Source organism: Muntiacus reevesi, chromosome 2 (genome assembly GCF_963930625.1).
Source record: "Muntiacus reevesi chromosome 2, mMunRee1.1, whole genome shotgun sequence".
Classification (NCBI taxonomy): domain Eukaryota; kingdom Metazoa; phylum Chordata; class Mammalia; order Artiodactyla; family Cervidae; genus Muntiacus; species Muntiacus reevesi.
This window is the reverse complement of record NC_089250.1, coordinates 179,106,921-179,122,786: the sequence shown is the minus strand read 5'-3', so window position 1 is coordinate 179,122,786 and position 15,866 is coordinate 179,106,921. Positions and strand designations below refer to the sequence as shown.

Sequence of the window (15,866 nt, the reverse complement as noted above, 5' to 3'; positions counted from 1 at the left end):
AGGCCAGATTACTGGAGTAGGTAGCCGTTCCCTTCTCCAGAGGATCTTCCCAACCCAGGGATTGAACAGGTCTCCCGCATTGCAGGCAGATTCTTCACCAGCTGAGCCATCAGGGAAGCCCAAGGGATTGCTTGAAGCTAAAGGGGAGTGGAAGGTGATAGGTACAGGGCTTGAGAGTTGACAAAAATGGACAGTAGTGATGGTTGTACATATATCTCTGAGAGGACTAAAAACCTTTCTTTTTCAATTGTGTCGTGTTATAGTTGAGATACAGCACTGTATTAATTTGGGCACAGCGTAATGACTAATGACTTAACAAACATGTATTTTAAAATTAACCCCATAAGTTTAGTTAACATTCCTCACCTGATATAGTTACAATTTTTTTTCTCCTTGTGATGAGAACCTTTAAGATCTACTTTCTTAGTAAATCCCAAATATAGTAAATCACAGTAGTGTTAAGTATACTCACATTGTACGTTATACTGCCAGTACTTTTATGTTGTTACTGAAAAGTTGCATCTTTTGAATACCTTTATCCGATTTCCCACCAATCCAAGTCACTCCTCTCCTAACAAAAACATCTGATCTTGCTTTTATATGAGTTTGGTTTTCTTCTTCTTGTTTTTTAGGTTTGGATTTTTTTTTTTTCAATTAGCAATAATCACGCCTCGGATAAACCTCATTGGCTACGATATTGCCACTGCGCAAAGCTAGGTTTGGATTTTTTAAATTAATTTATTTAACAAATGTTGGCTGACTGGGCTTCTGCTGCGGCTGTGGGCTCAGTTTTCTCTCTGGCATGTGGGACCTTAGTTCCCTGACCAGCGATTGAACTCGTTACCTGCACTGGAAGCAGATCCTTCACCACTGGACTATCAGGGAAGACTCGGGTTTCTGTTTTTTTTTTTTTTTTTTTTAATTTAATTCTATATAAGTATTCACCTTTCTCTGTTTGACTTATTTCACATACCATAATACCCTCAAGGTCCTTCCACCTTGTTGCAAATGGCAGGATTTTCTTCCTCTCCTGGTTGAATAATATTCAATTCTGTGAACACACACACACACACATATAATATTCAATTGTGTATGCTGAATGTTCTATATAACTTCCATGTCCATTTCATTTGTTGATGGATAGGTAGGATGTAAAAATGAATGAATTATACATTTAACACTGGTGTATTGTGTGGTATGTGAATAGCATCTTATTACACCTATTATTTAAAAAAAAGAAAGATGAAGGAAGGATTGAAAGAAGGAAGGAAGGGAGGCAGGAAAGGAGGGACTAAAGAAGGAATAAAGAATAAGAAATAAAGTAGTTCACATACTTATTGAAAGAATGAGCGGATCGAAGGGTCTAAATTTTAAGAGGTTCTTGCTATATTCCACAAAGGGATCGTGTGGGTTGTTGAGGGAATCAATATTCACTCCAAATGCTGTGCCAGTAATCACATCCATGCTGTAGGCTCCAAACATGCTTAGCAGAGAGAGAAAAACATGTTCAGTTAAAATCAACATCTCTTTATCCTTGTCCAACATCTGCAACAAGAAATGCATGTGAAATCCTATGCCCAGGCAGACAGGAAAAGAACCACACTCTCTCAGAACCACCTGCTGGATCATAGAAGAGTCTCTGCTACTATCACTCACTCCTGAGGTGTATATAACATGTGAGTGATGCAGCTGGCCCTATGTTAGGGAGATGGGGACACTAAGGCCCCTACCCCCTGAATTCAGGGATCTTGTCATAGAGAGAAAGACACAATCAGACAGTAAGTACAGTAATCTGTTTTGACTATGGACAATAATGAGTGTGTAAGGACTGTGTTTGAGTAAGACAAAGTGTGGAATAATCAACTTTTCCTGGGGAGTCAAGAGAGGGGACATTGACCTGGGTCTTGCTTCACCATAACACCTGTACTCAGAGCGGATTCCCCTTTAGCACAGTACAGGACAGCAGTGCCCTGTTCTAGTTGCCAGGAACACCATCCCTCCTTGTCTTGCCCTCCTGCTAAGGCTCCTGAAAAACCTGTCTTCCTCAACTCCAGTGGTCTGTGGTTGCCCTGAGGGAAGAGTCATTTCTGTGAACTACAAGAGCTAAAAATGTTCTGAGTTTAACAAAAATCCTTTCAGATTTACTTAGGGAATCCCATGGCTAAGTGATTGTATGTCCTCAGCTTCCCTGGGACAGTCTTCCTTTATATCTGTTATTATAGTATAGTTTTTTAAAAAATCTCAATTTAGACAACAAAAACTATGGTTACTACACCCATAGCCTGTACAGGGCCTTCTCTCTTTTGAGGATGAAAGAAGAACAAATAGTGATTAAGAATTAATATTTAGTATTTTCTGTAGGAAAAGTGTGAAGAGACTTAAGTTGTTTCAGGTTCAATATTGTAAATTTACTGCCCAATGCACTACCTGCCAATATATACCAAGAGCTTTCCTCTGCCACTGTTCCACACCCTCTACACTCAATACTTTGGCATGATAATATTCTCTTTTCAAAGCTATTTATTTTAGTCTTCTGGAATATCCATGAAGTCAAGTTAAGAAGATAAGCTCTTTATGGCTCATGTACACAAAAGACATTTTCTCTCCTGGCTGCCCGACTTTCTTTGATGAAACACTGCTCATTCTGGAGCGGCCCGTTAGATTTCTAACACAACCTACTTCTGTCTGTTCACTAGATCGACACGCAGCTGGAATTTGACTCCATGGTAGGCAGCAAGAAGTTCTCAGTGGAGCTCAGAGGACCAGCAGCCTCACTGCAACTTACTCTTTCATGTTGATCGGATTGCCTTTCTCTGCTTCCTTCCTCAGGTTCCTCACCAACACATCTCCATACTGGCCAATGATGGGGAACATCTAGACATAAAATATATCATCTCACGAAGTTAAATGTGGAGACTCAAGTCCTAGAAGGACCTGGCTTTCCTAAGCATGGAGTAGTAACTGAGATTTTATAAAAATCTTAAAAATGTCTCTCTAGAATGTAAAGATAAAAGACAAACATTAGGAAACTCAAACTCGGCAGACTCCTCTTTGAAAAGAGACTATGATCTCAGTTTCTACTTGCCCCTAGACTCATTCCGTAAGTTTCTTTTTAAATTTTTTTTTCCATTTATTTTTCTTAGTTGGAGGCTAATTACTTTACAACATTGTAGTGGTTTTTGCCATACATTGACATGAATTAGCCATGGATTTACATGTGTTCCCCATCCCAATCCCTCCTCCTGCTTCCCTCTCCATCCCATCCCTCTGGGTCTTCCCAGTGCACCACCTAAGTTTCTAATTGAAAGTCCTCTTCTTTTCTTACCTCCTTGAGCTTTCCGCTGGTGAAGGCTGGAGACAGCAACGTCCGTATTCTCTTCCATTGTTCATCCCAAGCCAGAGAGATGGCATTTTTCATAATTCCCATTGGACCAAAAACCTAGAGCCAAAAGCAAAACATAGTTACCTTGTATAAGTTTTAGAAGTCTCAACAGTTGTGGAAGATTTCTTAAATAAGGACCAATTATTCAACTAATATTTAGTGACTGTATACTTAGTAGCAGACCCTATGCTAGATGCTTAATAAATATTTATCCAAAATATCTTGGTATCTGTGTGTGGAGGAGAGACATCCAGTCACTTGATGTGGTTGCCAAATTTCATATTTCAGTATCCTTTTAAGTGAAAATGACCCATGTAGTATAGAAAGGGTTTTTCCAAGGGAATAGGCAGGAATAAGACCTAGTTCGTCCTCCTGGTCTGTGCAGAGTACAAGGGAACTAACTAGTGACAGACAGCTGATAGCTTTGACAAATGCATGTTGTCTCAGACCAGTTATTTCTTTACATGTCTACAGCATGTGGATTCAAAACATTTCTTGAAATGGGACTTTTAAAAAATAAAAGTAGAATACATCAAAAATAAAAAGTCTATTTGCTATTCTGAAGAAATGTTACAATTGTATGAAAATACTTTTTTCTTCTGTTTTCGCCCCAGGAATAGAAGGAAAAGGAAAGATATAATTCTGTTTCTCAGCTTGGGACAGGCTTATCAAGTCAAATTGCTTGAGACATTTTTCCATATTCCAAATATTCTGTTTTAAAATTGACACCTCCAACACCCATTCATGATAGAAAGTCACAAACTAGGTAGAGAAGAAAACTTACACAACATGATAAAGAGCATCTACAGAAAGAAAATCCTATAGCTAAAAGCACATCAATGATGAAATCTGGAGTGATATCACCAAGATGGCAGAGGAGACTCCAGTTTCTCTCGCCCCACAAATAACAATTAGTGCAAAATAAATGAAAACAGGTCTAAGAGACCTCAGGAGTCCCAAAGCTTCAGCAACATGGTGGTGAAAAAACTTGAGGATAACCCACAAACTGGTGAAGAAAATTGCTTCATTTTGCCTGAGTCATCCTGTCCCCCGGGCCAGACTGCTCTGTGCCCAGAGGAGCCTCCCCAGCCTGAAAGTTCTTCTTACTGGAAAGAGGACCGCAGGGTGAGCTATTAGTTTCCCCAGTCTTTCAGAACACTGCACAAATGACCTGCTTTGGATTCACCCCACCCAGAGACTAGCAAAGCGGAGACATCCAGAGACAACTAGGAGCAAAGAAAGAAGGGTAGGGGCTGTCCATGTCAACCACACAGCGGGAGTGACTGGGGTTCTCTGTATCCCGCTCTGCAAAACACCCCCAGAACCTTTACTGTGAGGAAACCAACTGTCAGCACAGTCTCTGAAGACCCCTGAAAATTCTGCTGCTGATTGCTCCCCGAGGTTCTACATTAGCAGACTCCAATTGCCTGAGTCCTGTCTTGTCCCTCCGCCCCCAACAGAGCTGCTCCAGCCAGTGACGTCCTGAGATCCAGGACCCACACCCACAAGTGAGTAGCTGCTCAGATGCCTGGAGCCAGTCTTGACTCCTGTCACTGGCCGGCAATCCCACACGTGTGTGTAGCTCGTTCCTGCGGCCACATGCGTGCACCCTGACAGCCCAGAACTCAAAGCTGCTTCTGTGCCCACACTTGACCCAGCCCCAGCCACTGACCGCAGTCCTCATGTTGGGCGTGTGCCTGTAGTCAACCCACAAGATGAGCATGCCCCGCAATTCTGGCTACCACTCTGCTTGCCCTGGTCCCTTAACACTGGACTTGGGTGTGCTGCTGAAGACCTCAACCATCCCTACAGCCACCTCGGACTCTCCACAGTTATTGGTGTCAAGAATCATGTCGTTGGTGGTGTTCTGGACCCAGCTGCCAGAGCCAATCATTTTCCCTTGGAATTGGACCCACCCCACCCCACCCAATGCCACTAGACTGATGGTTTCAGCACGCTTCAGTGTGTTCCATCACAAGTAAAGTTCTTCCTTATCAAACTTAGTTGATTAAGCCTAGAAAGAGTAACTGCTTCTCCAAAGACATAGACACCAGTGAAAGATAAGGGATCACCAAGAATCAAGGAAACACGATACGACCAAAGGAAGATAATAACTGTCCAGTAAGTCATCCCAAAGAAATGAACATCTACGAACTGCCTGAAGAGGAATTCAAAATAATTATTCTAAAGAAATTCAGAGCTATAGGAAACACAACATGTGTGCTATGTGTGCTAAGTCACTTCAGCCGTGTCTGACTCTTTGAAACCCTATAGACTGTAGCCCACCAGGCTCCTCTGTCCATGGGATTCTCTAGGCAAGAATACTGGAGTGGGTTTCCAGGCTCTCCTCCAGGGGATCTTCCCAAGCCAGGGATCGAACCCCTGTCTCTATGTCTCCTGCACTGGCAGGTAGGTTCTTTATCACTAGCGCCACCTGGGAAGCCCGAAGGATAACAATATACCCCAAATTTTCCAAGTACAAAAATGAAATAAGATGTTCACCAAAGAGATATTAAATTTAAAATGTAGAAAATTTGAAACTTTAGAGTATAATGATAAATGAACTAAAAAATGCAACAGCTACAACAGCAGACTGAAACAAAGAGAAAAAGAGAATAAATAAATAAAAGAATAAATTGACCTCATGAAAATAAAAATTTTTGCTCTACCAAGACCCTGACAAGAGGAAAAGACAAGCCACTCACTGTGGCTATAAATGAATAGTTAAAGAGGGAGACTTGGGATTCTCAAGTGGCACAGTGGTGAAGAATCTGCCTGCCAATGCAGGAGACGTAAGAGACGAGGGTTCAATCATTGGGTCAGGAAGAACCCCTGGAGGAGGAAATGGCAACTCACTCCAGTACTTTTGCCAGGAAGATTCTATTTCATGGCCTACAGCCCATGGGTCACAGAGTCAGACAGAACTGAACACCCACATACACACAGAGGGAGCTTATGGGGACAGAAGGTTTCTGTACGTTTATTGTGGTGGTGGCTATACAAATCAACCTCTATGATAAATTTCCATAGTGCAACACACACACAGACACCCTCCCTCACATCAAATGAGTTCACATAAAACTGATGACATCTGCATAAGCACTGTGGATAGTATCAGTGTCAACTTCCTACTCTGATGTACTATAATTATGCAAGTGCTAACCATTGAGGGAAATAGGATGAAGGGTATAGAACATAGCACCTTCCTGTATTTTTTCTCTTGACAGCATCTTGTATACTTAAAATTATTACAGAATAAGTATTTAATAAGCAAATAAAATTTAAACTTAAAGAAACGGATGCTTACCCTCCGGTTTGTGAAGACAGAGTAACATTCTTTCACTAGTACTGTTTTGATTATATCTGGATCTGTGACAGCCAACATAGGTTGTCGACCTTCATAAAACCTGTGTTAGGAAAGGAGATCTAATTAAATTTACTGATACAGATTCCCCAGCTGGAGCCACACTATAAGTCCAGACTATCATTCTGATATTATTATAGGTAATCTTTACTCCTAGAAATTGTTGTTAGAAATAACATTAGAACATTTGTTTGGTCTAAGTGTTATGTACGTGGATATTTCCTATACCATTCTCATAACTTTTCTAGGTTTAAAATATTTCAGTATCAATGAGGAAGTTAGCTTAGTAAATAAGCCAAGAAAACTGTCTAAGAATGAAAAAATAATTAATTAGGGAGAGTCTACCCACTAATTTTTGAAGATATATCAAAAGCATGAAAAAGGCACATGAAACTTGTAGACACACTGACCATAAATATGTGACAATTGTCTGCAAACAGAAAGATTTGGAATGCTCCACAAACGATAATAGAATTGTAAAAGATTTTTCTATTCTCTAAAATTTGCTTATGTTATAGTTTACTTTAAAGGAAATTATTAATTTTTAATTAATTTTAAAAAAAGAAAAAATTTTCTTTTCATCACTTATATTTATTCTTCTGCATGGGTCCCGTGGGCCTCAGGCTCCATGTAGGTGACATCCATCAGCAGCTCAACAGGCCCACGTTTGACCCACCTACCACACAAAGCTGACTTCTCAGATATGACACGTCCCAATTTGGCCTGATCTCCTGACTGTCAGGATGCCTGTTCATGGGAATGGGCCACTGGCATGAGGTTTACTCTGAGTTATTTACACTATCTTCTGGCATTTCCCCCTCACTATCAATCATTTGCAATGGCTAGAACAAATTGGAAAATTTTCTACAAGTCTCCTCTTCCTCCTTTGACTTCACAGATGAATTTCAAATGGTTTTGAGATCACATGTAAAAATTGCTGAGAACCACTGCACTTTTGTCTGCCCATTTACAAAAACCATTCTAAAACCCAGATGGTCTAAGTGGGTGTCAAGAGCATTCAGTGCTGAAGCAGTGACAGGAGGGATTAAGGAGGCACTTAATCTGCTCTTCCACCTGACTGACCTTGGATGATTCCCTTCTTCCCATCATGCTTTTTAAACAACACCTGGGTGGAGAAGGGCTAGAGTTTTGGGTGACCCTTTATGTTCATGACATCACTCCAGCCTTAGTATTTCTTTCACTACCAGTTACATTTCAGATTCCTGGGCTCCACCCCACATCATACTGATTTGGTGTACTGATGAGGGGGGTCAAAGTCTGTATTTATAACAAGCTCTCCCAGGTGGTCCTTGTTTAAATCCAAGCATGAGAACAATTTTCTAAAGAGAGAACTGGGATCTACCATGAAAAAGTGACTCCACCCAGAGTTCGCAAGTAGTAAATGTGGGAGGGGCAGTTGGAGCTGGGCCAGTGGTGATCCAGGGCTATGTATTCTTCCCATTCAATCACATTACCTTTGGGGTCACGGCAACTCAGTAGGGCCCTATGGTTTCTGAGGACCCGATCAGAGACGATGAAGAGGTCCTGAGAGGGAGGGCCTCCTCCAACTTGCTTTTGGCAAAGAAGCACCAATGACACCTTTCCTACTGCCCTCACCAAACCTCCAACAGATCCTAAAGTACCCATGTGACACAGTCTGGCTTAGGTAAACCCCATATCTCTTCAAAGTCAGAGAAAAATACTAGATAAAACAATTACTGAATGCAATTCTATTGGAATGTCTTGGCTGAAAATTAAAAGCAAAACCAAAAATATCCTCCAGACTCATACAGAAAGGAAAAACATGAGCAGAAACGGTTTCCCATTCTTATTACCTATGACCTCCAGCTCTTTTACCAAGAGAATATATTAAATCCAAAATTTAAATAAAAGATTTTGTCTATCAATTAAAAGTGAATCCTATGGAAAAGGGTTATAAAATGCCTTTATGGACATATATTAGAATGTCCTGGAAAAATGCATATTATGCAATTAAAGGTAACATTAGAAAGGAAAATTGAAAAGGGGAGAAGAGTGAAATACTAGACAGAAAGTGATGCTAGGAGTCCCTGGGCCTCAAAGTCTGGAGAAAAGTGATGACCTGTGATTCTCCAGACCTGATTCAGCCTATGGACCTGGTGACATCTGGGATTCCTGGTAGAACAAACCTCCAAAAGCTTTAAACTAAATGACTTCATCCCAAGAGGCTCCGGACTGAGCCTGCCCTCCACACCACAGGGGGTGCCTCATTATAACAAGTTTATTCAATGGAAACTTCCAGAAAACTCACCCCCACATTTTCCCATACTTTTTAAAACACTGATTGTCAAATTCTGGTATACCCTGCAAAAAGAAACAAAATTTGATTATTAATCTAAATGCATTGAAACCTACCTCTTTGGGGATAAGAATGTTTGAAATATTTAATTAGGCTTACTATTTTCATGGGTAATTGGAGGGAAGTTCTTATTCAGAGACATTTCAGAGGAAATAGAGTGGATATTGAAATCAAACAGAAATCAAAATAACTTGCATCTTCTCTAACTACTATAGATACTAATTGCTTAACTTGCTGTGAATACTAAGTACCTCCTTGTCTTTGCTGAGAAAACTGAAGCTGAGGGAAATTTAGAGCGGCCTGTATACACTTGCATCTCCTAGTTAAGCATACTTTTCATTTATCTCATGAGCCCTTTCTAGAGTTCTAGAAGAATTACAAGTTAAAGATACCAGTAACCTTTTTCGTCCAGCACATTTAAATAATCCTAAGGCATGTGTGTTGAGTGAGAAAATAAGTGAGTGAATGAACAAATGACAAGTGGACTCACTGTCTAGTTTTTCAGCTAATACAGAAAAGATGGGGAGAGGTCACAATTACAAAAATGACAACACCACCTAAACAACCTGCCCTGAATTTTCCCTTTTGCGACTAAAACAAAAACAAAAAACAACCTTCCTGTCATTAAGTTTCTGCTGTGATGAACATTGGGCATGGAGTACATCTACTAAGGAGTCATTGGAAAAGATAGAAAATAAATAATTGCTTTTTTTAGAAGGAGAAAAGTTCAAGAGTTCTTAGGCAGTAATGAGACAATGAAGGCCTCTGTTTGGAGAATCAGTGTCTGAGAAACAAGCCTCTTGTCTGCAGGAAAGGAAATCTGAGGCAGAGAGTAGTGTGCGACAGAGCTCTGCCCCTGGACATCTGTACATAGCTCACGACCTTCAGTTAATGTCAAGGCTTAGTTAGAATTCACAATCCATGTGCTACCTAGTATATTCCATTGAGTTAAACTAAATTTCAATAATTTTGTCAAGCCATATATTTCTAGTGATTTTGTATATGTGATTCTGTCTTTCTTTTTTTTTAAAACTCCATAATATATTTAGTGGTTAAAGATCTGAAGTAACTAGACAACCACCATCTTGTCTCTGTTAAACCTACTCATGGCTCAGATATACCCCAAAAGTGCTTCCTTAAGATACACAGAGGTAAAGCAAAAAGCTCTTGTTACATTCCTCGAAATGCAGAAGACATCAGGGCTAGCAAAAGTGGAGAAGAGCCAGGGAGATAACTGCAGGAATTACCAGATAATTCAAGTATGTGCACATTACCTGATAATGATTTTTTTTTTACCATCAGAGCCACCAGAGAAGCCCCACTGAATACACAGGCTGCCTGAAAAACTGAAGCCAAGAAGCAATCGAGGAGGAAGAAAAAAAACACAAGCCAGAGCTTCTGCTACCATTAGGAAAGTTCTGACTCTAGTGTATGCAGCTTAATGAGTCATGACTGGGCACCCCGTTCAAGCTTTCCTCCTAATACAATGAAGATAGTGTCTTAATGGGAAACCTCACCTGGCAGGATGCAAACTCTTTTCACAGTACTCACAAGATGGAACATCAGGTCCTCTCCTGAATCAGCCGAAGAACCTGTCTATCTGACTGAGACAAAATCTGAGGATCCTAACAGCTAAAAAGAGAGGTGTGTGGTAAAATTGGCCATGTGCTAGGTGGGGCACACGATATCACTTCTGGAAAGTGTAAAGCCTCAGAACTTCCTTCTGAGAAGGGACAGTGTTACTATGGAACTCAGCTGAGGTTTGCAACCACGAGAATCAAAAGAGGGAATTTAAGCAACACGTACCTTGTGGTAGGCCAGAGTACTTCCAAAATAGGGCACAGGTCTTGGTCCAGGAATCCCCAGCTTCTTAAAAAGTCCATATGAATAAGTCCCATATCTATAAAGTGAAGTAGAAAGCCAGATCACAGGAACTGTGGGATAAGTCCTGGAGCTGGTCAGTCACTGACTGAGAACTGGAATGGTCAAACTAGGGAGGTAACATGGACGTGATAGTAATATCAGCACCTCCAAAAATGATGTCACCTTCACTCATCTTATCCTTGCCCACCACAATTATACAACCCATAAAAGGTAATGCTGGTGCTGCTGCTGCATTCACTTCAGTTGTGTCCAACTCTGTGCGACCCCATAGACGGCAGCCCACCAGGCTCCCCAGTCCCTGGGATTCTCCAGGCAAGAACACTGGAATGGGTTGCTATTTCCTTCTCCAATGCATGAAAGTGAAAAGTGAAAGGGAAGTCGTTCAGTCGTGTCCAATTCTTAGCGACCCCGTGAACTGCAGCCTACCAGGCTCCTCCGTCCATGGGATTTTCCAGGCAAGAGTACTGGAGTGGGAAATGGTAATGGTGATTAGCTAAAAGCAGCTGAAGTCTTCATGGTTCTAATCCTAGAGTGAATACTTGATAAATGTTTCTAATTTGAGTGGTCCTAAGGGGTTCAGGCTACAATTCTGCAATTCACTCATATTTATTTAGTAAGTTGACTTCTGGATGATTTGGAGATTCTCATTGTAGGTAGAAAGTGGAAATTTATGCATTTCAATAATGAGATTTTGCTTAAATTAATCCACAACGTAACACTAACTGCGATCCCATTGTGACATCGTTCTCAAAATCTGCATGGAGATTTTTGTGCTTTTCTTTCCTTCTATGTCCTGACCAGACTTTAGGATTTAATTCTTCTTAAATCTATCTTCGTAATCAAGTCTTAGAGAATAACAGTGTTCTTATTTCTGTAAAATACAAACTGTGCCTTGTGCAATGGCTGTAAACAGCAGCGTCCTCGGTAGTGTACCAGCCTGGTTGCCCTAAGGGACCTTGGAGTCAGACTTTTCCAGTGGACATTTCATGACTGACATGCTGGCCCCAGTCTAAGCTCCAGACAGGTACGTGTCATGTCTTTGGACAGCCCCAGGGCACAGTGGCCAGGGTCCACATTGGCCGAGTCATAGTGTCCATCCACACCAAGCTGCAGAACAAGGAGCATGTGACTGAGGCCCTCTGCAAGGCCAAATTCAAGTTCACTGGTCACCAGAAGATCCATATCTCCAAGAAGTGGGTTTTTCCCTAAGTTTACTGCAGATGAATCCGAAAATATGGTGGCAGAAAAGCAGTTCATCCAGGGTGGCTGTGAGGTCAAACACATCCCTAATCCTGGCCCTCTGGATAAACAACAGGCCCTGCACGCATCAGAGCCTTGGTGCTGTCCCCTCCTTACTCATACCCATCAATAAATCCTACTCTCTTGTTAAAAAGAAAAAGGACAAATTTATCAAGATTTCCATTGGCATCATGGAAATATAAGCAACTTTCAGCTACACTCAAGTCTCTGTTGTCAGGCAATTTGGTGGACATGCCCTACAGACAAGGGTGATAGACTTTACTGTCCCTGAATAGACCTGTATAAATGAAACAATGAGTAAAGGATGCATTTCCATCCTTTCTTTCTTACTCAAATGGTATCTGATTTTCCAACCTGTGACACTCACCTGTAAACTTAGTGCAAGGCACACTCTTTTTTGGGGGGTTTTGCTTTGAGATGCTCAATCACAGATTAGTTTGTTTACTTCCTCTGTGCATCAGCTCTCAAAAAGCCAAAAGCCTGCTGCTTTCTATGGCTGGTATACCTGAAACTCATCTTCACATGTCCTGTGTGGAATCTCACAACCAAGGTTGTGAAATCTTGCAGGTCTTCTCAATCTGGTGTTTCTGAGAACTGACAGAGTGGAGGAGAAGAGGGGGTTGAGCGGAAAAGTTGCTGAAAATGGTTTTAATGTTCAAGTTTGCTAGGCCTCCCAGGCTAACTCTGTAGAGGCAAGTTAGAAAGGTATGACTGAAAAGTGTGCTGTGTATAAATGGTCCAACATTATCCTCCAAGCACTTTTAGCTACAAGTGGACCTTCCAAACTTCAGGTACTTTCCTGCAGTGAAGAAAAGAGGTATTGTGCAACACAGAGTAAATAAACAGAAAATGTTCCAGAATGTTTAATTTCTTCTATGGAGTTTACCATTTAAGGTTTTACAGGTCCCAAATATTCTGTTCAAATCCACCAAATCTTATAGGATAAGGTGGTAATAAATACATGTGATGAGTAAACCCAAAAATTGCCTGAAGGAAACTGTGCTTGAAGATGCAGCAGATGCACCTTGGCCAAGCCCACCTGGATGTTTGGATCTGTCCTCCAGGGCAGGTGGTGGAGGTATGGACACTTACTCTCAAAGTGGGGGTGATGAACTATTTCCACCCCAGTTCCTTCCTTTGCCATCACAACAAGAGCAAATCAATTTCCCTTCCGCACTTTCAATGTGTTACATAAACTCTCAAATTTATGCTGATGTAAAGCTCTCAGAGAGGGGAGGAATAGCTGAAAGAAATGAATATAATCTCAGGGTTTCTGCCAAGTCTCCTTTCCACTGAAGATCTCTCACTTAGGGGTAGGTAGTTCTGCATAGTACAGGTTGAGGGAATTGAGTCTTGGCAGGAGTGCTGTGGGGAGGGCATAGAAAAAGGGGAAGAGCTGATCCGAAGGGTGATCAGTCTCCAGCTCTGGGTGACCAGGTGCCTTGTGGAAATGCCATCTGGGGAGGGAAGGAAGGGAGCAGGAACCCCTTGCGTGACACAGGGGCCATTCCTTAAACACTCTTCTTATAGCAGATACTGGACCAAGAAGGTGAAGATAAGGAGACAAATCCCAAGTTACTCTATGTCTCCAGGATCCCCAGAACTAGAGAAGGGGAGAGTACCCCACTGCACAGGGACTAGCTTCTTTAAATCTTCCCCCGGCAGATTCTGGTTGATCAGTCTGGGTCCATGAAAATTAGTAGTCTATCATCCCTGGGAACAAATAGAATCACTAAACTCTCTGTGTGAATGCTTAGTTGCTCTGCTGTGGCTGAGTCTTTGTAGTTACAGAAAAGACTGTAACTGTAACTGCCAGGGCTGGGGGCGAGGGTTGGTTGTTTGCTCCTTCAACAGAACTGAGTTAAGATCCGTAATAACCCCATTGGTGTCTATAGCATCCATAGCTTAAGCTACTTGCGCTCCATAAACTAATCCTCAAAACACTAAAGGGAAAGTGGGACCTCATGACCACGCAAGTCCAAGGTTGCAGAGATCAGATTTTACAGTTACTCACACATAGAGGATCACCAGGCTGGTAGCCAGGAGAACCCAGGTTTCCACAGAAAAGCTTGGGATCAGCTCCATGGCCACTCTCCTCTGGGAGTCCCTCCTCTGAGTTTCTTTTCAGCTCTATGTGCTCCTCTTCACTTGCTTCCTTTCACGCTCTGTGATGATCCAATGAAGCAATGAAATATTTATGTGCTGGGGAGTGGGTGGAGCTGGAGCTGCAGCCAGTGAAGGGATACCTGGGCTCCACCTGCAGCCTTGATAGTTGGGAAAGCATCAGGGACATTACCCTTTGACCTCCCTTGTGTTCATGTTCTCTGGGAATTCAATAACAACTCAATCAGTGTTATCAGTAAGTTCAAAGGTTAGGAAAACTCAAATAAAGTTCAAATAAAACCACTAGCAATAAATATTCTCTAAACTCTATCTCTGTAACTGCCTGAACTTTAATACTTGAGATCATTCAAACAAGCTAGGTCTACAGATCTTTACCCAAACACCTTCCTCAACCTTGATACCCTTGTTTCCCTATGAGGCACCGAGTCATCCTTCAAATTCCAACTCAGAAAGAACGTGGTTTTGAGACTCTGCTAACCAATCTCCTTAAACAGGAATAACCACTTCCTCTTCTGGGCAACTGTATCCCCTGCACACAATTCTATTACAGTTCTAATATTCTCCAGAACCACTGTTGATTTCCACATCTATTCCCCTTAATGTATTGAGACCTTGGTTACAGTCTGAGTAAAAGTCACACTGTGTCCCTGGTTGGTAGCAGAGTGCTTTCTGCAGAGTGAGAGTCAGAAAGATTGGTGGACTTGAGTTGGTGTAGTAAGGACCCTGGGCCCCTGTGTATCTGTTCCTTGTGGCTGTTTGATGACCACATCATCTCCCAGGATCAGTAACCCAACAAGAGGAGCTGGCCGGCCATGGCCACCATTCCTGAACATTCAGGTGGATCCATCAGGATGCTGTTGACAAGAGGACCCCAGAAAGAGAGGCAGGACATGGACCATGTGATGATGGCTGCACCAACTGCATCGATTCAGGGTCTTCAGTGTACAGTAGTTACAGATTCCTGACCAAAGAATGACCGCTTCTCTCTGGAAAGGCCACAAGTCCAAGATCAATGGGTATGAGGAGAGTGAAGTGGAGAAAGCAGCCAATGACCAAGTGGACCTCCAACCTCCTTATCCACCAGGGATGTGGCATATAGATGCACAGGAGTCCATAAAGATGACATGATGGTTTTCTACAGGGCAAAGGGGGTGGTCAGAGCAGTTTCTTACCTTTCATTGATTAGGTTGAAAATTATTAAGGGGAAGCAAAGAGTTAGTAAAGAGGAGGGATAGAATAGATGTCAGTGGCATCTGTGAGCCCACCCATTCTAATGGGAGAAACAATAGGACTGGGGGTCTGAAATATACTCTGGTCCATTGTCTTCACTCTGATCAAATCCTGTATCCCTTTGGCCTGAGAAGCTCTGAATTATATGAAAAACAAAACTTCAAAAGTTCTTAAAACTAATAGAAACAAAGAACATTTCACCTGTGTTTGTACATTTCCTTCTCCCTTCATCTTTTCTCATTTTCAGTCCTTTTGGAGAAAGTGATATTCAACTGTCACCAGTA

The 15,866-nt window shown here is 41.8% G+C and overlaps 1 protein-coding gene and 2 pseudogenes across 1 annotated transcript in view; 1 reads left to right on the top strand and 2 right to left on the bottom strand.

The window, feature by feature from the left end:
• The window catches only part of LOC136160335 (cytochrome P450 3A28), a 28,454-nt gene extending 14,141 nt beyond the window's left edge, over positions 1 to 14,313 (bottom strand). Inside the window, exons 1-7 of the mRNA XM_065923841.1 lie at positions 14,243 to 14,313; positions 10,891 to 10,984; positions 9,037 to 9,089; positions 6,690 to 6,789; positions 3,326 to 3,439; positions 2,786 to 2,874; positions 1,335 to 1,483 (exon numbers count right to left, since the gene is read on the bottom strand). Of these exons, the coding sequence (XP_065779913.1) occupies positions 1,335 to 1,483; positions 2,786 to 2,874; positions 3,326 to 3,439; positions 6,690 to 6,789; positions 9,037 to 9,089; positions 10,891 to 10,984; positions 14,243 to 14,313 (670 nt within the window). The remainder of the gene's footprint in view (positions 1 to 1,334; positions 1,484 to 2,785; positions 2,875 to 3,325; positions 3,440 to 6,689; positions 6,790 to 9,036; positions 9,090 to 10,890; positions 10,985 to 14,242) is intronic.
• Positions 631 to 715, bottom strand: LOC136161963 (U4 spliceosomal RNA; annotated as a pseudogene).
• LOC136162232 (small nucleolar RNA SNORA70) lies at positions 11,840 to 11,936 on the top strand (annotated as a pseudogene).
• Positions 14,314 to 15,866: the final 1,553 nt, after the last annotated feature.